This window comes from Leptinotarsa decemlineata, unplaced genomic scaffold (genome assembly GCF_025532065.1).
Source record: "Leptinotarsa decemlineata unplaced genomic scaffold, Ldec_3_MD MMD2_P_RNA_scaffold_2, whole genome shotgun sequence".
NCBI classification, from domain to species: Eukaryota; Metazoa; Arthropoda; class Insecta; order Coleoptera; family Chrysomelidae; genus Leptinotarsa; species Leptinotarsa decemlineata.
The window spans coordinates 8,514,384-8,539,988 of record NW_027412529.1 but is presented as its reverse complement, the minus strand read 5'-3'; the positions used below and the strand labels follow the sequence as shown (position 1 = coordinate 8,539,988).

The 25,605-nt window shown below is 35.0% G+C and overlaps 1 protein-coding gene across 5 annotated transcripts in view; it reads left to right on the top strand.

Moving 5' to 3' along the window:
* Window positions 1-25,605, top strand: part of LOC111507261 (juvenile hormone esterase) — a 196,206-nt gene that overhangs the window by 169,521 nt on the left and 1,080 nt on the right. For all 5 annotated transcript variants that reach the window (XM_074182917.1, XM_074182933.1, XM_074182926.1 and 2 more), the window contains 5 exons: window positions 635-837; window positions 6,728-6,905; window positions 16,911-17,077; window positions 19,305-19,437; window positions 20,737-20,878. In XM_074182917.1, coding sequence (XP_074039018.1) covers window positions 635-837; window positions 6,728-6,905; window positions 16,911-17,077; window positions 19,305-19,437; window positions 20,737-20,878 — 823 coding nt within the window. The remainder of the gene's footprint in view (window positions 1-634; window positions 838-6,727; window positions 6,906-16,910; window positions 17,078-19,304; window positions 19,438-20,736; window positions 20,879-25,605) is intronic.

Genomic DNA, 25,605 nt, shown 5'->3' with positions numbered 1-25,605 from the left:
GAAATGAAAGTAATGGGTAACTTGATTAACGTGATGATAAACGAGTTAGGACTTTCACGGAATTTCAGAAGTGAATAATGAGCTTTCGACATTTTTCCAATCACAATTGATTTCTGAATATTTATTGGACGCTTCAAGGTCGGTTTTTTCACTTCGTGACAAATCAAGTACTTATACTTGAATAATTAAATTTCATCATACAATCAACTTAGTTCTGATGATATTTTTTTGGAGTTGAACGCCAAAAAAAATTTCAAGTGGTTCATATGTGAATACAGTATCAGGGAGGCATCACAATCTGTTAAAAAAATACAGGTCCGTATCAGTAAACATTATTTTTGAAGGTGGCCCTATGTTAACAAAACGACGTACGAGAAATAAAATGAGTTCATATTGTAGCTTTCATTTTCTATAATATAGGGACTGGAGCGGAAAAATAAAAATTAACTAATTAAATTTTTTTCGATCGGCTCATGATAGTTTGAAAAGTCATTTTTTATCTAGTTTAGTCAACATCGTGTCCGAGATAGCACTAGTGTGCAATTGATCTTTCGCCAACTGGATGTGATGTAAACCTTCAGTTACATCCGCAGGTAATACGATATCTAATTGGATTTTCATTTTTCATTTGAAGGTTTATTCAGGGCAGCAATTGCTCAGAGTGGATCGAATATTAATCCATGGACATATCAGAGGAGTTACAAAACGATAGCATTCAAAATCGGAGCTGCTTTAGGTAAACCCTTGAACGAGGACACAGACAGCGACAAGTTGTTGGCTTTCTTGAGAACTATTCCAGCTGAACAACTCAACAAAGTTTCAATCCAAATGTATCTGGTAAATATGATGATTATAACTAATCGTTATTTATAATCACTGTAATAATAATAATGCATCCAATCCATTTATGCATAAGTATAACTGAAAATTATGAAGAAATTTTCAAACAACACTTCAAGTCCAAAATTTAGTTTTTTTTTTCAAATAGAAGAAACGGGGATGTATTTATATTGTAATATATAAATTAACTATATATTGTACAAAAACTCAATTAGCTTTCCAAATTATGAAAAAATACGTGGTTTTACCATGAAACCACAAAGACATGAATTTACTTCTCATATGGTATTTTAATTATTGATCATTCAGCAGTAGTCCTACTCCATATGTATTATACCCATTTTGTACGATGGGACCTATGTCTGGAACCGCAAAATGAACATCTCAAATAAGTTATACGTATTGACATATGACCAAATTCACGTATTTCAAGTGATACATTCACCTCCAATTCTCTGTATGTTAGTTGATTTTCTGAACATTATACAACTATTGATGAAACTGACGTTTCGTCTATAACTACGGTATACATTTTCAAAGGCGATATATATATATATATATATATATATATATATATATATATATATATATATATATATATATATATATATATATATATAGAAGGAAATATATATATATATATATATATATACAGGGTGTCCCTGGACTTCCTCTTTTCCTCTCGGGAATGTATAGATGGGGTCAAAATATCACCAGTACTTCATATAACTTTTTTTTCTAAAAGTCTTCGTAACCAAGTTACGGGCCCTCGAAGTTACAAAATGAAAAATGTTTTTCTTTGATAACTTTACAAGTGAATATTCAAAATCATCCAAATTTTGGTAATTGACTAAACAAATGAATTCCGTCGATGAGCTTTCATGCAGGAGTCAGTTGTTTTGCTACAAAGTCAGGAACGGACTACCCCCGATGGTCCACACCCCAAAACTTTGAAATGACAGATATTTTTCAATATTTTTCAACAAAATAAGGTTACTTGGACAATTTTATGAATAAAAGTACTCGTGTGGAAAGTCGATCGGAGCAACGAGTCTTGATAAAAATGTAGTTCTACTCGACGACATCAAACCCGCTCGTCCACCATTATTTGAAATGAATAATTATCAAATCAGAAATAATAATGATAACGTTAATTCAACAACATTTATAACAGGAATAATACAAAGTATGCTAAAATGAAGTCGTAAACAAAAAGTACAGTACCTATATGGAAGTTTAAGTCACAATTGTGATAGCAGATATTTTTTCAAAAGAAATATCAAGTTCTGTAGATTCGTGGTGTTTTTAAACTAACAAGCTACTCTACTATGAAATATCGAATTCATTCCATATTTTGTATGTACATAATACGTGTGGAATAATCACGTTTCGTGTTGATCAGTTATCTGAATCTCATGAAACTCAACATTCGAATGTTTCAAATTCTTCTTCACAGCTAAACTGTTGAGGAGTTTCACTGATAATTATAATTTTATGGGAGAAATTCTTTAACACGAATCTAAATTTAGCTGAAAAAACGCACATCGGAAAAAATATTTACTATACTAATAAAAAGCAAACGAATGAACTACAAAAACGGCTGCACATGATCAGGTGAAAAATATCCAGGGAATAATTATGTTCCATTTCTTCCACAGATGTTGACAAAAAAACCTTTTAGAAAGTTTTGATAAAAAATGAGAAACTGGAATGCGATTTTGTTTTGTTGAGTGGTGCGTTGTCATATGACTATCATTGTATTGTCAATATTCTATAGGATATTTTGAATTTTTTTGATATGGCCGAACAGTTTACATTCAATGAATATGCAGATATGCATGTATTTTATGGACGAGCATTTTGTAATGCTGCAGAAGCTCGTCGTCTGTATTCCGAGCATTTTCCCAATCGAACGGTACCGTCAAGAGAAACATTCGAGCGTGTCGATCGCAGCTTGAGGGAGACAGGTATGTAATAATTGATAATTAATTTGAGCACGTTGTTTTATTTCGATATTATTGTAGGTACAGTGTTGCCAAAACGAGGTGGTGAGGGCGCTCCTAGGACTGAACGTACCGTTGTATTGGAGGAAAATATTTTGGAAGCCGTCGCTGATGATACCTCAATGAGCATCAGAAATCTATCAGAACATTTCCATACATCCAAGACCACTATTCATAGAATAATTAGGGAACAACTGCTCCACCCATTTCACATCCAGAAGGTACATGCCATGACACCTCAATATTTTCCAGCACGACTGGAATATGCCAATTGGTTCATGGATAGGCAAAGAGAGGATATTACTTTTATTAATCGAGTTTTATTCACTGATGAAGCAGGTTTCAGTAGAGATGGAGTTATCAACTCACATAATCTCCATATATGGGCCGAAGAAAATCCCCATGGGATATTGCAAACCAAACACCAACGGAAATTCAACGTGAATGTTTGGGCTGGTATCATAGGAAACCATCTTATAGGACCATTCGTTCTACAGGACCGATTGAATGGAGAACGTTATTTGGAGTTCATTCAGAACGATTTGAATGGACTTTTGGAACATGTTCCATTGCAAACCCGAAGAGATATGTGGTTTATGCATGATGGCGCTCCTCCTCATTTTAGTTTGATTGTGCGTGACCATCTGAACCATATTTTCCACAATAGATGGATCGGTAGAGGTGGGCCATATTCATGGCCATCGCGGTCTCCGGATTTAAATCCATTGGATTTTTTTCTGTGGGGGCATCTAAAAAGCCTTGTTTACGCTACACCTATTCACACAAGAGATGCATTGTTGAATAGAATAACATTACATTGTGAAGCCATACGAAACGACCCTGGAATGCTATTTCAAGTACAGAGAGGGTGTCTTCGCAGACTAAGAAAATGTATAGAGAGAGAAGGTGGTCATATCGAGCAGTTTCTGTAGCGGATTTTTCATTTCTGTTTGCTCTTGAGGCTCTTGAGTTTCGTTAGTTAAACGTGTTTGCATTATAAAAATTCGTTATGAACATTTTACTTATCATTTCCATTTTCCTTAAAAACTAATATTTTCGAATAATGGTAGACATCTCAGGATAAATGTTGTTGAATTAACGTTATCATTATTATTTCTGCTTTGATAATTATTCATTTCAAATAATGGTGGACGAGCGGGTTTGATGTCGTCGAGTGAAACTACATTTTTATCAAGACTCGTTGCTCCGATCGACTTTCCACACGAGTACTTTTATTCATAAAATTGTCCAAGTAACCTTAATTTGTTGAAAAATATTGAAAAATATCTGTCATTTCAAAGTTTTGGGGTGTGGACCATCGGGGGTAGTCCGTTCCTGACTTTGTAGCAAAACAACTGACTCCTGCATGAAAGCTCATCGAAGGAATTCATTTGTTTAGTCAATTACCAAAATTTGGATGATTTTGAATATTCACTTGAAAAGTTATCAAAGAAAAACATTTTTCATTTTGTAACTTCGAGGGCCCGTTACTTGGTAACGAAGGATTTTAGGAAAAAAAGTTATATGAAGTACTGGTGATATTTTGACCCCATCTATACATTCCCGAGAGGAAAAGAGGAAGTCCACCCTGTATTTATATATCCATGAAAAAAGCACTCACTTCTTTCCCGGGAAAAAAAGTAATTTCATAAAAAGTGACACTTCGTTATGCGTCATCAGAAAAAAATTATTTAAAACCAATATATCGCTCTTGCACCATATGTGCATATTCCACAGCAATTTTTCCATTCTGCGAGTGTGACTCTGTACAAATACACATCTAGATGTTATAAAATCGTGTATTTAAATATTTGACATTAAAATCTCTAGCGACCCCAGAATTTTTCTACGCGACCCCTTTTTGGGGTCGCGACCCTTAGTTTAAGAAGGCCTGATCTAGAGGAATTTTATTATGAAGTTCGAGAAAAAACATCCTCATTCTTGTTTCATCATATAAATTATGCACGTGACTAGTTCTGACAACACACGGGTTAATCTGGTTCACATGTACTCGCTTTAGCTCTTTTTGGTGACATTTTTCAGCCCTGTCCAAAAATTACGACCAAGGTGTCATTTGATTCGTATTTTTGCCTAGAAAGTTTAAGGAGAGTTTTATAAAAAATAGAATAAATTTAAAAAAAACACATAGTTACTTTTATTATAGAACAAAGTATTCAAAAAATTTAAAAAAAATGTGTTTAACAATTTTTTCAATAAACAATTAAAAAAGAATAAAAACAAAATTTTCAAAACCTCAAAGAACAACAGAATTTATGATTTAAAAAAAACGGTTTCTTAATTTTAACATTTAGTTGCAAGTTTAGTTTAGTTGTAAGTTAACAAACGCATTTTTTAGCAGAAAAGAATTTTTTTAAGAAACTTTTTTTTTTAAATCATGATTTTTTTCAATTAACATAATGCAAAAAAAATTTTCGAATTGCTTGTGAACAATGTATTTGTTTATAATAAATTTATTAACAATAGCTGTAAAAAATTAAAGAAAAAATTATCAATTAGTTTTTAGCCCTGAGACATTGAAACTATAAAAAATTAGAAAAAAAAATTTGTAATGTATTTTTTATAAAATTATAATTTTCAATTGTCAATAAAAAAATAGAAAATCACAATTTTTTTATTTTGGCAACAATAATCTATTTTTTCACCTAAAGGAAAAAAATGCTAGGGTTTAAGTTTAATAATTATATCGATTTTTATATTAACTTTCAATTCAGAAAAAGTTATTAATTAACAAATTTATAATTAACGTTAAAATTGGGATAACATTTTTTTGACTGCGGATTATTGTTTATTGATGTATCCCAACATTACATGAATTTTTTCATTGCTTAATATTTACATTTAATATGTTCGAATAATTTTTTTTGTTTTTATGTCAGAGTGACGAAAGGCGCGCGGAAGCCAGACTACCCGCTTTCGGCTCTATTTTCAGGGCTCTGTAAATATTATAAATAATCAAATTCATTGATCTTTCCAAATCTTTTTTCAAATTTCCAAAATTGTGAAAATTTTCCGAGATATTAAAAAAAAACTAAAGGCCAATTTTTTTTCACTTAATTGTTTATAACTTTTGTAATTTTTATCGGCGCGTTTTCAGACCTTTCCTTAAACTTTCTAGGCAAAAATACGAATCGAATAACACCTTGGTCGTAATTTTTGGACAGGGCTGAAAAATGTTCCAAAAAAAGGTACATGTGAACTAGACTAGGTAGCAACGCAACAACGGCTTAGCATTGATAGCACCGTCAAATTTCCACGAATGTATACAAAAATATTAAAAATCATTTGTTATTTGTTATTCATAACTACGCCTATTGGAGAAAACCATATGAAAATATGATTCCGAGTTTGGCATCCCGATAAATTACTGCGTGAATTCAAAGTACTTTTCACAAAGAATTTGTTGAATTTGATATTTCTGATTATCAAAAAAATTGAAAAGAAATTATACAATATTTCAATCGAGTAGATCACCTACAGACCGGTTTCGAAGTATTGCCTGTCACCAGTGCAGGAAACATCCAATGTGCTTGGGAGTATGTTGACTTCAACACGGTGCGACTGCATGTATGAAACCTTCGTTTTAGAGAAAGTTAACTAGTACCAGCTCTATCTCGTGACCAAAACCCCAAGGCCCATTTACGAATAACGTAAACAGTCTGAAGACTATTTAGAAAAGAGATACCTACATACATATAAGAGAATAAATATTTCGAAATGATATACCTCCCATCTTTCCCAACGCATGCCGGAAAACAACTTTTCCGACAGACATTTATGCCAGATATATCATCAGCAGGAACACGCTGAAATCAATCGAGTATATCACCATCTGAATTACTAATGTGATACATTTATTTTTTCAGGATTATTTATTAATTGACCAACTGACTAATGGAATTATTTTCACTCCCGTTATTGAACCTGAACATGAGACAGCCTTCATTACCGAGAATATGTACGAGGCGATAGAAAATGGTAGAATGGCCAGGGTGCCCCTCATAATTGGAATGTGTTCAGAAGAGATGCTCCTAATACTTTTAGGTAAGAAAGAAATTTCAAATTATTTGGGATGAAACCGCAATAATCAAGTCAACTTGCGAAAGTTCAAAAATCAGTTAAATTATATCAAACTGGAAAAATATCGATAGGCAAGTTTTAGTGGAAAAGACGATTGAAAAATATCAATGTTTGATCACAATTTATTTTGTAGTTATTATGTAATGGAGCCGAAGGGAGACATTACGTAGGCCGCAAAAATGCAAAAACGAAAGTCATATGTAAAGTATTTTTTGCACGTAGAACACTTCCAAACGTGGTGTGGTTCTCACTACGTACCCAGACTTTGTAGCCCCTTTTTAAAGGTTTTTTAGGTATATACTGGCGTAAGCTGTTTCTTCTTTTGTAGCGTATCATTGATTCATCAATGGCTTGATGTTAATCAGGCGCGAACGATTCCTGATACGATTCTGACAGTGTGTAAATAAGCGGCCGAACTTTGTAAAGTTTATCAAACTTCGGGTCTTGATTTGTTGGCTGAGTTGCATTATCATTAATGTGTAAGTTACTAAACAACCATCCAAACCGGTCTCCCCCGATAGCATTGGTTATGCAAGGGTCTCTCAGCTCAATTCTCGATGACCAATGATCTCCATAGTTGGGCATGGGTTTTAGTCCCATAAGAATATTCAATCCAAGAAAAATCTTTATTTCTGATGACATTGTCGCAAGAAAAGCTCGAGAATTGCCACCGCTTTTCTGTAGGGCATAGAGGTTTGTTTTCAATCAAAACATTTGTAAACAAATGAATGAATATATCAGTTGGACTCTCTACGTCTCCTGGAATGATTGGTCATGTTTCCAGTATGAATGGAGAGGGATTTGTACAGAATGTGGCGTAGCTTGTCTATACTGTGGTCAGTCTCCATAGTTGTAGTTGTAATTGTGATAGAGGCATTTCATCTTCTGTGTTCCATCCGTCAGTTTCTTTGGCTATAGTAGTTGATGCATCAATATCACGCCGACAAACTTGTTCGAATTGCTCGTCATCCAGCATATCAATATGCATTGATTCTATGTCAGAAAGGCTATGCACATCATCTTCTGAACGTTTCATAATTAGGGGTGCTTCTGGGTCGTCGATAATTCAATGCCTTGTGGTTAGCCTGGAAAGCTATACAGTATTTTATGCAGTAAAACATCATCAACAACACATACGGAGTTACAGGCACTAATAATGGCTTATTTTCACTTAGTTTAACATAAAAACACATAAAATTGATTTGAAAAACTATAACTTCATGAACAACCCTTGCACTTGAAGAATTCGTGAATAATGGTAATACATGCTCAGGCGGATTTAAAATGTTTGCAAGAGTAGTAGTGATATAGGCAACACATTATACAGTACGGTTACACCGTCTGTCCGCTAGACCAGGGGTCTCCAAACTACGGCCCGCGGGCCAAATCCGGCCCGCCAGTGTCATCAATCCGGCTCGCGACAGCCAATGATTTCCTAATTGTTGTTACTATTGCTGTGATAAGTTGAAGAAGAAAACACAGAATGATAATTACTTGGTTTTATTTACTTGCAAAGTAAAACTTAACGACAGAAATGATGACAAAGAAAACTCAACTTGAGTATCTGAGTTTAAGCATATTAATAACTAACAAATAATTGAAATTAATCTCAGTAAAACAAAAACACTAATGAGATTTATGCCACGGTGTTTGCTGACAAACTGACACTTTCAAATAAATTTACTTTTTCGGGGCATATTTCTTCGGCTACTGCAATCAAGCATTCTTTTATCATTTCTCCATCGGTGAATGGTTTGCCACGTTTTCCGATTTCAAGAGCCAAACGAAAGCTGGCGCTAGTTGCAGACTCTTGTTCAGTTTTCGCTTTGGTAAACAAAGATTGCTGCGATTTGAGTCCGCGTTTCAAAGCTTCAAATTTTTCCTTCCGCAAACTTCCTGTATACTTGGAGTAACTTTGAAGATGTTTCGATTCATAGTGTTGTTTAATGTTATAGTCTTTGAGAACAGCTATGGTTTCATTACAAATTAAACATAGCGCCTTATTGCTGGACTCAATCACAAAATACTGAAAGTTCTATTTTTCTTGGAACGTTCTGCATTCACTGTCGATTTTTCGCTTCTTTTCCATACTAATAAATCACACATAAAACAATAAGTCAAATCAAAATACTTTTATTAACGAGTGTTACTTTATTTCACAATAGACAGTTTCGCTTCCTTCGCCTTTTCTACGCAGACTTACTCGCAGTTGCGCCGCTAGCCTTTTTATATGCAATTATTACTGCCATCTCGAGGTGATCGGAATACACTAGCTAGAACCAGAACTTTCTCAAATCAACGCGGTAATTCCAAATATTTAATTACGCCTAATGCCACCTAGCGGGTAGCTGAAAAAGATAGTACATAGTACCACTACTCGCTACTAGATGTCGTTAAGTGTCACAATACACAATAATAATTGAAATGCAAAAAAAGCGTAAGTTTGCTCAGGTCACGCACTTTGCGACTATCCCAGTCTAGAAATATAGTTAACGGCAGAAATTGGCCCTTGGAACAAACTGAAAAAATCATTATGGCCCGAAGGATTCAAAGTTTGGAGACCCCTGCGCTAGACATTCAGAAGAATAATTCAGAAAATGTGGTTTTTTGAGCTGACCAGTTGTCCTCAAAGGGTTAAAAAAATAAGTTCCTATTGCCGGAATTGCTTGGTTTCTGAGATATCATGAATATATCTGAATTGATTTGGTTGAAATTTGGTGCAGGTTGAAGTAATTACGAGCTCATTTTGAAATTATTAGGTCCAGTGGTGTCTCGGTGGGCACCATAGTCAATAATATTGAGAAAAAAAACAGGAGCACTGTTTGGTTTTTCAAAGTTTTCATCTTTTTCATCAAGCAATTGATCTCTTGTGTTTCCTTCATATTAACCTTCATTTTCGAGAAAAAATTAGGGGAGAAGAGGATAATTGTACGCATCTGAGCAATATTTGTCCTAAATCAAATGTTTTTATCGGTAAAAACTGCAGATTTGCCATAGTCGTTTATTCATATGTTCCCTTTAACATTGCCATCTCAAATTTTCTACAAAATAAAAGGAGTTCGTATAAAACAGATAAACCCGAGTTTTGTGGTTTGCGTACCATTACCCTTCACGGCGATTGATGATACGCATTTTGTCGGACAATGATACGCAAATAAAAACTGTTTGAAAAAATCGTGTTTATTGACAATTGTTATAAAATATCATGAATTTAAAAAAGTGAACTCATTCGTAATTAAAACTCAATAAAAACGAAAACTTAAAACATATTTTAGATATTTAACAAAAACATTAAACTAAATTAAAATTTGCCAACAAGTTTCTTTTTTGCAAAGGATATTTTACTGCAAAAGTCGCATTCATAGTCTGTGGCAGAGTCCTGCCCACTGCATTCAGCATGTACCCACTTCCCGCAGGTAACACATCTATGCCAAGTTTCCCCATCTTTTCCGAAATCTTCACATAACAAGCATTGATCCTTCTCGTTTAAATCCACATATATATCATCCAGTTCATCATCATCAACTTGTCAATTTCGTTGTCCTCGGGAGTATCAGAATCTAGTTCCATATTTCTTTTATTCGTTGTTTTTTTCCATTGTCGCAATTTCAACGGAGGCATTTTTAAATATTTCTGCCAAATCTGGGAAAGTTATTGCTTGCCAGTTTTCAAAAAAATATCGCAGTTCTTAAGTGCGGTGAATTCCATTATTTTTACAATAATTATAAATCGAAATTGATATATGGCTATAATGGTTGTCGAGCACCAGGAGAATACGGTTTACTTTACTTGAATTTACATGTAATTCAAAATGCTGTAACAACTGAAGAAAACATTTTGTCGTCGCTCCAGCCATTATCGGTAACATTTTTCGTCAATGTAAGAGACATTCGTTTCCGAGGAAATATTAGGAGGGGTGGAATGAAATTCTCAGAGGCACTCATTGCGCATATGGCAGTTCTTTCTATGTTCCCAAAATATTTTTGATCCAAATTGTTTTACGCCTTTTGGTCCCAGTTGCTTAGTTGGCTTCTGAACAGTTGAAATCCCAGTCTCGTCAAGATTGAAGATTTTGCTTGGACCAAATTTAAATTTTTCTAACAAAGATGCCAAATTGGAAAAAAATTCATTGAAAGCAGTAATTCTATTGACACTTGTTCCTCCAGGTTTTTTTTAGGCTGATTTGGGGGTTTCTCTCAAGAAATAATCGCAGCCAATCCTTGCCTGCTTCTTGGCGAGTTTTATTAAAATCGTGTCGTATGCCATTGGCTTCTGCATATTGAAACGCGAGTTTTCGTAGATAGAGGGTCTTACTAGTCTTGGACCAGATCTGTTGTTGTTCTTTCTGCGCGCTCTTAGTGTTGCTTCGTGAATGTTGAATGAACTGGAAACCTCTCGAATTTTTCTACCAGAGTCTATTGTCTCGAAAGCTTTCTGTAAAGTATCCTCGGTCCAACCAGTAATATTTGTTTTTCTCACGTACTTGTTAGGCATCTGAAACAACAATATGGGCAGCTGAAGCACATGTACTTATGGTTTCGGTATTATGCAGGTAATGGTATGCCAATGAGGGTAATCGTACGCAACCGCGTATCATTGCCCGATTTACGCCATTTGTCTTATGAGCTATTTGAACAAATTATTGGTTGATATTGCCACGAAATATATACGGCATTTGGTTCAGTAGGGGCCAGTTCATTCATGAAAAAAAATAGAGCAACTTTGAAATAAAAATGTAATAATTACCTTTACTTGAATCACGCATAAATGCTATAACAAAAATGCCGAAAACAAAAAATGGTCTATATCTAACTAACAAAAGCGTAGAACTGAAACACAGTATTTCTGTATACAGTAGTTTCACTCAGCGTCGGTCCCTTTGATGTCGGTGTCCAGGAGTTTCATTTTTTATAATGATGACGTATTTGACACTAATGACATTTCTCCCTACTACAATCTCAACCAAAGCGTGTATACACTGCTCAACATAACAACTATTCATATAAACTGCTAAAAAAAAAAACAGTCTATGAAAACCATGTTGGGCACCTGAGAAAATTGTACAAATGATAATTTTGCATTTGTGTAATATTGAAGTAACCCAGATCATTTGGGCAATGATGAACTAAGTTTCAAGTAGATTTTAAAAATTCATGGAATCGGCAGATGTTCATATTCGAATGTGACAAAATATATTTTCATTTCAACAAGAAAAAAGACAAGATAAAGAACGTGTTTTGTTATTCATGAACCATGGTACGAATCCATGCGAAATTTCTTTGTAGTGATTTTTGGGGCCAAATATAGCATATTCATTTATTGATTGGAGAATTCAAGATGGCGGACGAGTTTGCCGATTCGATTATATTAAGGACCAATTATTAAAAATATTCCTAATCGAATTCATCACTCAAGATTAAGGAATCTGTAGAGCCTATTCTTTCTGAATTATGTAGTTACTATTCAGGACTTGAAGAAGTAAAAAAGTAATTAAGTATGTAGTGTTCAATCATACAAAAATAATTTTTTTGTATGTATGTACTAACTATAAATGTATGTGAGAGTTTTCGGAGTCGGAAGTTATGAATTATTTACACTGTAAGATAATAGGTTGTTTTGCTGCTTCCAGCTTTTATCCAAGTAAAAATTGATAATAAAATCACTGACAAGTCCAAATGCATTTTGACTATACCATTATATATGTTTTCCGACAGAAAACAACTACTTCTTTAGCTAATAACTCGACATATATTGACAAATGTTGATATTTGAATCTATACAAGTCTAGATGTCTAATCAACCCCGAAAAGTTGCTGCGTAGATTAAAAACAGTTATTCTAAATGAAACATGTCCTATTAGTCAGCAACTTCTTATATAATGTAAATTTGACTATCAAAAATACCTTACGACTGTTAACCTTTCGGAATCCAAGTCGCCTCAGACATAATTGCAAAGATTCTCACTTTGAAGAAACAACTTTGCAAGAGCTCTCTAGGACAAATAGTGGGACTTCGCCTGATTCGAACAAGGAACCAACTGCGAACCGTTTTGAACTGTTCCTCATCAGTGCAGACCATGCTATCACGGTTGTATACACACAAGGACTCGTTATTCCTCCTAGAGAGCTCTTGCACAGTACCATGGTTCATGAATAACAAAACTCGTTCTTCATCTTGTCTTTTTTCTTGTTGAAATTAAAGTATATTTTGTCACATCCGATCCCATGAATTTTTAAAATCTACTTGAAACATAGTTCATCATTGTCGAAATGATCTGGGTTACTTGAATATTACACAAATGCAAAATTATCATTTGTACAATTTTCTTAGGTGCCCAACATAGTTTTCATCGACTGTATTTTTTTGAGCAGTTTATATGAATATTTGTTATGTTGAGCAGTGTTTAAACGCTTTGATTGCATGCCTGTCTTAAACTCGTCGTTTGCGCAGACCTAAGACATCGACGCGTGGGTCTGCGCGTAGGAAAATTCAAACCACAAATCAGCCTTTATGAAATTACTGTATACAAAATACTGTGACTGAAATGTACCGTAACATATTTGTTGAAATACGTGTATGCCACGAGTCTATCCAATTAGCACCGATATTCAACGATCGCTTGGTCATACAGGGCCATGCGTACCATTGCCCGCTGCGTGTGATTCCCCGCCTCTCCCCTACCACTTCAAAACATTCTATAAACTATATACAGGATGTTTATTAAACATTAAACTATTCCTTGGAGTATTCTGAGGGTATTTTGTCCTTTGATGATTTTTGATAGGGCGCTGTGTTTCGAAGATACGGGGCGAAAAAAATTTAGACAATAACAATTTTGGTAATTTCAAAATTATGAACGTAGCCGAAATAAAACTATAGCGTACTACACTGTACCTACCAAGTAATAAAAAATATAACGAGTCATTAGTTTATACTAATCCAGTGGTAGATGTGGAAGATTTGAGAAATTGAATAATTGCTGGATGTAACGCAATCAGAAACGATGCTGGTGTTTTTGAAAGAGTTCGGGAGTCGATGAGGAAAATATAGGATTCTTGCATCCGTGCGGGGGGTAGTCATTCTCAATAGTTTTTGAAGATTGAGAAACATTACATGTAATTTTTTGTAATGAATTGTTATTGTCGAAATGCTTGTTCGCTCCGTATCTTCGAAACAAAGCGCCATATCAAAAATCATCAAGGGACAAAATATCATCAGAATAGTCCAAGAAATAGTCCCTTTAATCTTTGTAGCATGTTTGTAAAGCACCCTGTATATAAGAGAGAGAGAGAGAAAGAAATACGTTCATTGTCCTAAGAAAGAGTTCTTGTTGACAAACCATTATGAACTATGTCAAAGTAGTATGAAAGTAATTCCTAAAAGCCCATTTATATAAAATAGGGTGTCAAACACATTTTTACGAAACAAAATAAATGCTATGCAATTTAAAATTCAAAAACTATAAATCATAAAAAGCGTTGTCATTGTAAAATTTATCTAAACTATAATAGGGTTTATCAATCAGAATGTTGCTTAATTTTTTCCCGAAAATATTCAAAGAATAACTCTTCAGGTATATAATTTTGTTGTACATCTTTATTCCATTGTATATCAATGAGTCCTTCACCATTGTTGTTGTGGGCAGGGGAAGTCTGATCAAGTTAGCTTGACGTGTATTATAGTGTGGCTCGTTTATATCATCACGAGCAGATATATTTTTATGAATCAGACTTTCTGTTTCAAGAATGAATAGATATATTATTGTCAGAATTCATTGTTCAATGAATAATGGTTTGCAGTGATCTTGGAACTTTGCCCCGCACACATACCGGACAGCTCGCTTCTGTAAAACGAAAACAGCATGCTTTTGCTGCATACTCCCCAGAAGGCAATACCATATCTTATATGAGCATCCACAAAGGCAACGTACGCAGATCTTGCAAAGGTTCTACCCAGTTCCTTCGAAAGTGACTTCACTACAAAGCAGCCAAATGCAAGTTTTTTATTCAACTTGATAATATGATCCTCAAATTTAAGTTTATTATCAATGTGAAGTCCTAAGAATTTGGAGGACAATTTCATCACGAGAATGTTGTTATTCAAACTAAAAGGTGGGAATTCACATTTGAAGGTGAAGAGATGGGTTTTATCAAAGTTTAAAGAAAGCTTATTTGAGTCGCACCAGCTCTTAATTTTTTTCATGTCTACAGTGGCATCTTGAGCTAGTTTTGTGAGATCTTTTCCCTGCCACAGCAACGTTGTATCGTCTGCAAATAATGTGATGCTAGCAGTTAGATCCAGTTGTGTTATATCATTGATATACAAAAGAAACAAGATGGGTTCTAGGATGGAACCTTGAGGGACAACATTAAACAAAAATGAAAAATAAACAATTGAGACCTTAAAGAAAATAAGCAAATTATCCAACTTCTGATAAAAGACACGACGACTGCAATCAATTTGTCATTGATTGTCTGACACCTTCTAAAATACCTGGAATATTTCTTATGACACTGCAATGGTCGATTATTGGATTCCACAAGTCATTCACATTTTGTATATGAGTTTTATGAGCAAGAGCATTCAGATGAAGCAAAAATAAATCTAGATGAATAATATCAGGACTGCGAGCTGGCCATTTTTGAGGTTCTGCACATCCAATCCAGTGAGTTGGGTGGATGATTTCGATGAACAACAACAATAAACTATTCCCTCTCAAATGTTCACATGTCCACTCTCACATGTACGGGCATATTTACCTGGTAATCTTGCCAGTAAAGAAGATGGCCACCAATAAGTCTTACACAAACTTTTAACGAAAATTTTTGCTGAAAATGACTTTCTCTGATAATGGAATATGGGAAGTAGACATTTGATTGAACTTGGTGATGATTTGCGATAAGAAGCACATTAAAGTTAATTTTTCAATAGTAAACCTATTGGAACCAGTGTCATAATAAATTTCAATTCAGTTGTCTTTCGAAACGCCCCTGCATTGATTAAGTCAAATTTAATAACTAGTTGTAAATAAATTGAGTGAAAAAATTAGTTCCAAGTTTGAGACAAATGAGCGAGATGTTCAGAACATGCAATAGATGAGCTTCAACGTTTTTTTTTCAGACGAAGCTAAGATGTCAAAAAGTTATACTTCTAGGTTCTTGATCTGAAATAATAAAAAAGCTATAAAATCATGACGGTCCTTTTTTTTCTCAATATTATTGGTGTGATCTTCTTTCGGAAAATCCCGATAGTAAAGAGGGGTTCCACATAGTTGATGGTGAGATGTGAATTACTAACACATGAAGAGTTACATAATACAAACTCAAGTATATTTTGTACGTTTTTATAATCAATTCAAAATGAAAATTTTGCAGTTAGAACGACTTCTAAAGATATTCTCAGAAGTTGAAAATTTTGAAAATGAAATATATTTATGGTTATTGATTTTATTAATAGGTGATCAATGGGATTTTCTCGCGGTAACTCATCTGACAGGCAATCAATCGACTAAAACAAAAATAATTCTGAAGAGCACAATTTTTTGGATCACTTGACCAGAATAGGAAATTTTAGTGATCCACAAATTGTGTACAGTTGATTATTCAGAAAATGTTCCCATTTTGCAGAAAAAAAATGAAAAGGAGATTGAGTAGATATTTCTTTGAAGTAATATCTATATTTTTAGCGATGAAATAATTCAAATAAACGGAAATACTAATTATTCATTCAACTTATCCGGTTGTAAATCCCTTTTTAAAGAAATTTCTTTTGTTCTACCCTCGCTTAGATCCTGGATGAACTCTCATCAATAAGTGGAAACTTTCAGCTACTATTGTGAATCATTTGGCAAATTATTTTGTTCATTACTACTTCACTACTAATTAAATGATTCATCAATAATGTTATCGAAATCACCGTCAATTCCGAATTTTTATATCTTTTCACCATAAAACAATACTTTTCTTTTAGGTGGTTACTTTCCAACGCAAATACAAAGTTATGACAATGATATTGCCTTATTCGTCAGTAGAAACATGCATATCACCGACAGTAACAAACTGATTACACTCGGACAAACCATTCACAATTGGTATTCGAAAGGCCGACTGGAGGATGACAAAGCGGGTACACTAAAGGTACGTTCAATCACCATAATCCTTCTTATATGAAACGTTTGTATGCGTTGTTGGGTGATATTTTTGTGATTACCGAGTGGGCAATAATTGATCATTTTATTTGAACACTTAGAACTGATTCAGATAACTCAGTCCTTGACTCAGTCTTTGTTCCAGTTTCATCGTTGTCTGGACAATCTATATAGCGTAATTTTAATCATGCGAATTGAGATATATGACATGCAGAGTTACCAACCGGAACGAAATGACTGAAAAATACAATTCTTCATTTTTATTAGTTGGTAAATCCAAAAGATACTGTGTAAGCCAATGTCACAGCTTACTATAGTAAGTAAGCTGTGCCAATGTCATTATTGTGTATCAGATAATGTGAACATGCACGGTTTTCTCTACGATTCAAAACTAGCAAAGAAACGGAAAAGCATCATCAGAATCGGTGAATAATTCAAAAAATTGAAGAAAAAAAACTGTATTTATAAAAAATCATAAATATGGTCACACGGATTCGTTTGAAATTTGCTACAGTTATTTAGCCCGAATTAGATTGAAATTATTAGGTTCAGTGGCGTCTCAGTGGGCACCACAGCCCACAGAAAACAAAAGAACCTCTGATTTTTTTCTATTTTTTATAACGAGCAACTGAAAATACAACTTTTTCGTCGTTTATGTTTCCTTCATATCAAGCTTCGTTTTCGATATAAAAAGAGTCATTTCTAAAAATATCCATGGACAACATAAAATAAAAACCAAAAGTGAATAATGAATAATTTCGACCTTAAAGTAAGTGAGCAGAATGTTCACCAATCCAAATCGATTGATCGGTAGGGGTGTAGAAGAACCTAGCCAGACGTGGGCACCAAGGTCCCCAGATCTAAACCCGATAGATTTTTATTTTTGGGGACATTTGAAGTCACTAGTTTATAAGACTCCAGTAGTGAACGAGGAAGATCTAAAAAACCGAATAGTAGACGCCTGTGAAACAATAAGAAACACACCAATAATTTTTGAGCGGGTACGAGATTCAATGACTAGACGACTGACTGCATGTATCTTCGCTGAAAGTGGACACTTCAAACAATTCATTTGAATACAATTTAGTTTCGTTTATTTAAGTTTATTCTACATATTCAAAATTTCCTGAAATGAAATGTTGACATTTCTTGCAAATTTTATTGAAACAAATACTGATTATGCACCCTTGATACAAAAATAACTATTTCGCTTAAGGATGTCATAAAGGAACGTACCCAACAGTAATGACCTCTTCAAATGAGTAAAACGTCAAATTCATTTCCAAAGCATTCTCGTGAAAAAAACAAAATATTCGTAATAACTTCAACATGCATCGATTATCAAATAATCGACTTGAAGTTTTCAAGTCCAAATATTTAGAAAACGGTTACTTACAGCGACTAGTAACAAGGGTAGCTTATTTACGTAGATATGATAGAGGAATCAATTTTTTTACTGAAAAATGTGCTAGAAGTACGCCCAAAAAAGTTATGAATCTTTAAAAAAGAAAAAGACGTGTAGGTGGCCCCCTTACGAGTAAGAGCAATAAGAACATCAGGTTCGAATTCGACACCTCAAAAACCTCCTATTACCAAGTTTCGTTCAATTAAGCTCAGTATTTCAAAAGTTATTTGAAAAAAACGAAAATAAAAATAAAACTTCAACATCCTGTATCATGGAAACGAAGCGTTCCCGGACATTTATTTATTTGGACAATTCATATTAGAATATTGTGAGGAATCACCTCCTGAAGTTTGTCAAAGTACTTTTGAATCACCCTATATACCTTGGGATGTCCTTGGGACCATCGAAATCGAAAAGTAACCTTCCTGCCTGAACAAATGTGATGACGGCCAGAGACTTCCAACTAGTGGAAAGAGAAAACTCATGACGAGACCTGGGGAGTAGGCTCCAAAATGGGAGCCGAAACGTCGAACACAAAACTCTACCTATTGGTGTGACACCCAAGTCAACTTGCCAAGTTTTTATGTCCGTGTTGGTGGTTTGACCAATCAACCGACAACTGCGGTAGCAGTTGACTTGGGTGTCACACCAATAGGTGGTTCCTCTTATGTCTCGCATGCGTTTACGCAGTAATTTTTTTCAAGTAGTTTTCTTGGATTTCATATTTTGTCTTCAATTGATGACCGCCTGCTCGATATTGACAATGCCAAACAGGCTGCAAGTGAGACAATTTTGACGATGATTTTTTTAGTATTTCAGCGACGCCGGGTTCACACGTGGCCTCATTCGTCATGCTGAACTGCAATCCAAATTCAGTGATGTTTACTTTTACGAGTTTTCCTACTCAGGACAATTGGGAGGAAACCCAGGACCATTTATTGACGGTAACTTTACACATTTTTTAACGAATACATTTCCAAGACAGTCCCATTTCTATCGAATAGAAGATTGAAGATTGAAATATATTAAATTCACTTTTCAAGGAGATCGAAGTTGTTGACAAACAAATGTTCATCAATCAAAACATGGAATCATACTTATTGAATTGTATCGAATTCAATACTTTATTGAATGATAAGTGCAAAACAGCGTTTGTTGACTTTTCATTTCCATAAATTGATGGATGTAGCCATTACTACGTGATAGGAGATCATAATGAAAAGAGAAATGAAAATTTCTATGTTTTTTACCACTTTTATTTGTAAGTAACGTTACTGCAGTTTCGTTCTATATGGACATTCTCAAACTTATACAATAAACCCTGGTCATAAAAAATGTCAAATTCTATCTGATGAAGTTTATGAGTAAGTTCCGAGTGTAATACCTTCAAATAATGTTGCAGGATATTCCTTTTTGAGAACAGTATCCTGCACTCTTCTTTTAGCCTGATCACTCGTGCCTTCATTGTCGCCTTCTCCGCTGCTGGAGTTTTTGTCCTGGTCCTGATGTTAATGTATTTCAGGGTAATTTTTCTTCGCAGGCATTCTTGGTTGAACCATAAATTCTGCGATGCTTGATGGTACTTCATTTTTAGTTTAAAGTAGTATGTGGCTTGTCTAGCTGTACTTGCTTCTTTCAATAAATGGATGTAGCCGTTACTGCGTTTATTGTATAAGTTTGAGAATGTCCATATAGGACGAAATTGCAGTAACGTTAGTTACAAATAAAAGCGGTACAAAACATAGAAATTCTCATTTCTCTTTTCATTTTCATTTCCACTTTGAAAACTGTAATGTAGACTTATGAAATATATAGTATTTGATTTTGCCTGGGGAAGAAACATATGAAAATTATAGTGAGGTATTTCCTGATCCTCTAATTTGTCGGATTCCCTAATTTTGTATTTGAGCTATCTTGATTGTTCTCAAGGAATCTGTGTGCTCCTGGGGCGTGGCAAGTATTCTTCTGTTGATTTAATCAATGTATTGTTGGCCATGAAGAAAGCGTGGAATACTGTATAACCCCTGATTTTTGAGAGGTATTTGTCCTTCCGGTCTAGACAGACCGAAAGGACAAATATTTTATTTAGATTTTTCTAATTTTATATACTTTATTTCTCATCTATGCACCAATGAAATGAGGATCATCATTCAATTAGTTTCTATTCTATTCAATTATTTCAATTTCTTTTTTTTTTTATTAATTTCCTAATATACATATGTACGATATTTTTACCATTTTAGGTATTGGCAAAGTTACACACGGTGAGGACTTGGCCTATATTTGGGCCTATTACAATATGTCTGGACTGAATAATTACCCAAAAGATGACATATTGACCAGCGATCGATACCGTACTTTGTTTACTAATTTTGCTAAATACTTGTGAGTCAACCATCAATTATCTTTGCATACATGCTCTTGAACTATACTTACTATTTGTACTACTTGGTACCACGGTTACTACAACTGAATATGTTTTTATAATCTATCATTTGAACCTTCAATATGGTGTATTATACAAAAATGTATGTTCTTGCGAAACTATTTCATTGGATAATATTAAGAAAGGATATGATGGAAACCAAGATGATACTTTTTTAATTCAATATGAAAAATTGTAAATCTTAGGCGAAGAAAAATATAAGGGAATCGATTACAGATACATATTGGGAATCAGGGCTAAAAAATTTTAAATATATTACTATTGAATTCTATGCTTCCTATACGAATGAATTTTTGTTTGTTGTTGTTATGAAAGAACGCCTTGTCAATCTCTGAATACAAAATGATTCAAAATCAAACTTCGCGTTTAGTCCAGATTTCAGGATTACTTGAATTTTTGGTTTATTAGAGAGATTATAATATTTTTCGTGTTAATGTAACCTTTTCTAGTGCAAAGTTCTCATATTCATTTTCCATATAAACGATATAGGTATCCCTAATTTGATACAAAATATTTATGATTAGACAAGAACGGTTTTGCTTTTCTACTCAAACGAGTAACTTTTAGACCCAAACTGGAGGAAAAAGCCCTCTCGAAATAACTACTTCCATATAGACAATGAATTACCTGAAAGATAAATACTTTCAAAACATCAACTTTCATGTAAATACTGGATTATAAATAAAACACTTTTCTCTTCATGTTCATGTATTCGTTAGGAATACATGTGCCGCCAAATAAGTGTCTCTTCTGTAAGGTATTCTGTGACTCGACAGTGACAACCATTTTATGTTATTGAGTGAATCAAGAGCTGTTGCGCTTGATATTTCTAAGGCCATTAACCGTGTGTGGCATCAGGGTTTGCTGGCCAAACTTCGATGCTATGACTGGTCAGACCATTTTGGGGAATGGCTCTGAACACCATCAACGCTGGTGTTCTCCAGGGATCCATATTGTCTCCAATCTACTTTCTATTAAATATCGACGAGTTATTGGAAAAAACCAAGAATCCGATATATTGCTTTGCTGACGACAGCAGTCTCATCATTCCATTTGGAATCCAGGACGTCGGCTATGGAGGCACATCTTCACCGGCAGCAGGAGGTTGCATATCTTAATGAGTGTCTAGAAGTGATTTCGGATTGGGTTGAAAGTAACCAGATTCAATTCAATGCCTCAAAAACTCTGGCATCGGTTTTCTCCAAAAAGACAAATGTCTCCGAACCCGATATAATAATGTCAGGTCAGGCAGGTCTGCTTCGATAAGTTTGTTGGAAGTTAAAATGGACACCAATATGTCTTGGTACAATCATTTCACTGGAATTGCAGAGGCTGCTTCTCAAAAGCTTGGAACACTGTTCTGGACCAGAAAACTGTACACACCTCAGCAAATGTTGATGCTTTATAAAGCTCAGATCAGATCTTCTTTGGAGTATTGTTCTCATGTATGGAGTTCTGCTCCCAAACATACCCTGAAGTTTCTGTGGCTCTGTCATCGAGTGATCTCTGACTGAGCTGGTAACCTTTTGGGTTGGTGATTGCTATCATTTGAAGAAGCCTTTGAGCGTGGTGAGCTCAAGGTCCCGTTGAAGGGAATCATATTCGCTGATACGATACACTGATACTTCCCGACACAGATGTGACACTTTCATCAAATGAATAATTGAGGTCATTTAACAATCAAATACTGATTAGACAGAAAATATTCATTGCATCAGAAGAAAATACTAAGACTGAAAACAACACGTTTCTGAGAGGAAACTACTTATCTCAATTCTCATCTAAGAAAGATTTTTTATTGTAATATATATAAAATATGAACACTTGACATTGTGAAATAGATACAGATTGAGGCCTCGTAAAGTGATCCTACCTTTTTGGTAGGATCAAGACCTACGTCAAATCTGGGATCCGTTGAATCCGACTCTCCCGTTTCTTTCCGGAATTTTTTCGCCACATCCGTAAGTATTTGACTATTTTTGGTACATGGGATCTTCGTTCTTTATCTGTACATAGTTATCAAGAATAGTTTCATTTCATACCAACTGACGAACCTTTCATTTTGTCGAACCCTTGACATATTTTCTCCAACCGAGTAACCCGAGTAAAGAAAACCAATATGAACAGAAACGTTTGTTTGAAGGTGATTGACAATGTTTCATGATGAATTTCACTAGTTCGGACTTCCATTGTCTACTATATAAAATGATTTGAAATCCCTGAAACAACTAAAAAAGAAGAATTAAAAATGAATAGCTGAAAATAAGAATTATATTAACCAAAATAAACCTGAAATGAAATAATAGTGAAATAAAATACAAGTAAAAATGGAACAATTGAATAAATAAAAATAAAGAAAAGAAAAAAGAAAATAAAAATAAAAAGTGGAGAGATTCCAAGTCACGTTAGTTCACGACGTTTCGATTGTTAGTATCTACAATCGTCTTCGGGTGATGACTAGACTGATTCCTCCGAGAGATGACTATTTATAGGTAGTTCGAGCGGGGATAAGTGAAAGTACTCGAATGACTATTTATAGGTCGTTCGAGGGGGGATAAGTGAAAGTACTCGAACGACCTATAAATAGTCATCTCTCGGAGGAATCAGTCCAGTCATCACCTGAAGACGATTGTAGATACTAACAATCGAGTACTTCCATTTATCCCCGCTCGAACGACCTATAAATAGTCATCTCTCGGAGGAATCAGTCCAGTCATCACCCGAAGACGATTGTAGATACTAACAATCAAAACGTCGTGAACTAACGTGACTTGGAATCTCTCCACTTTTTATTTTTATTTTCTTTTTTCTTTTCTTTATTTTTATTTATCCAATTGTTCTATTTTTACTTGTATTTTATTTAATTAATATTTCATTTCAGGTTTATTTTGGTTAATACAATTCTTATTTTCAGCTATTCATTTTTAATTCTTCTTTTTCAGTTGTTTCAGGGATTTCAAATCATTTTATATAGTAGACAATGAAAGTCCGAACTAGTGAAATTCATCATGAACAGAAACTTCGAAACAATTGGCGCCCGAGCAGGTTATGATGAAAAGTAACAATATAATTCTGAACAGAAAACCTAAGTTTTTTTGCTGTTCGGCACATAATTCGATCAAAGCAAAATATCACCTGTATATAGTGATTCGCAATTTGGGAAAAAATTAATAGCATCAATATATACAGTACAAAATTCTCTATCGATCAGTACACACCAAGACACAGTAGGTTAGGTTAGGTCCAAAGAGTCTATTCGACTCTCCACGGCCACCCGCAAGGGTTTATTGTGGCTCACACCTATTCATATTCACCAAATAAACCCAGCTTGTCAACGAAGCCGATTAGTTTGTATGGTGAGTGGTCTTTCAGGTCAGATTGTAAGAGTACGGCTCTGCCGAACTCTAAAAACCCATTTCGGTCCCCAGCGGAGCAGTATGTGATCTGCTGTTTCATCATTTTCCAAACAGAGACGACACTCACTGTGTTCCGTCAGTCCGATTCTCTGCATATGGTGATTCAAATGACGACCTGTACTGTAGTCCAACAACGGTTTGGTATCAAGCTTCGAAGGATGAATAAACGCCTTGGGCTGAGCCAAGCCTGGGTCAGAAGTACATAAATCTTCTTGGCATCCAGGTGTTCAATCTTCGTTTGGCAAAGCCTGAAGCGATGAGAGGTTCTGGTCTGATGAAGCTGCTTGCAGCACCCTCCTCTGCGAGGGAATCCGCAGCATCATTGCCATCCAGGCCAGTATGGCCAGGAATTCGGACCAGAGACAATCTGTTAAGTCTTCCTATTGAGGAAAATCGTTTTTGGCAATTTGCTACTATTTAGACGTTGCTCGGTAGGAGCCAAGAGCTTTCAACGCCGCTTGACTGTCCGAGAATATGTTTATTGACTTATGTTTGTGACTTGGTTTCTTCCAATCTCTCCGCACACAATCCAATAGCTTTCCGCTTGAAATACAGTCGCATAGGTTCCTAGGAAAGTTGATATCTCTGTCCTGGGTCTGCGACTAAAAACACCTGCACCAGAACCGGAAGGTGTTTATGATCCAGCTGTGAACCAACAACTATCTGCTCTTAATATTTCCTTCTCTTGGAGGATCCAGTCTTTTCTACTCGAAAATAGTACTTTATGAGGCAGTTCGTGGTTGACAGTTGGAGACAAAAAGTCAGAGATCATGCTTTGACTTCCAGTGTCAACCAACACTCTGTTGCACTCAGCATTAAATTGATTTGTGCGATTGGCAATGTGCACAAGTCTATCTGCAGTCCATCTAGCCTCTCTCTCCAGAAAAATGTGGAGAGGAGGTAGATCTAGAAGGATCTTCATGGCCGCTGACGTTGTGGTACTGATGGCACCACTGATGGCCAGTCAAGCCTGTCTTTGTGAGCCAGAGAGCTTCGCCTAGGCCGTTTTCTCTAAAGCCTTCGGTCACCAAGCAATCGCACCATAAGTGATCATTGGTCTGACAATCATCACAAAAACAAAGTTTCACCACAAATCCTTCGACATGTCCATAGGTACTTTTTCCAAGTAGGCGTTTCAGGAGAGCTTTTCATCAAAGACAATGCCAAGATATTTCACCTCCGTTACAAATGGAATGACCTCACCATTGAGATAAAGTGACGTTAGGTTGTCCAATTTTCTCCTCCTGGTG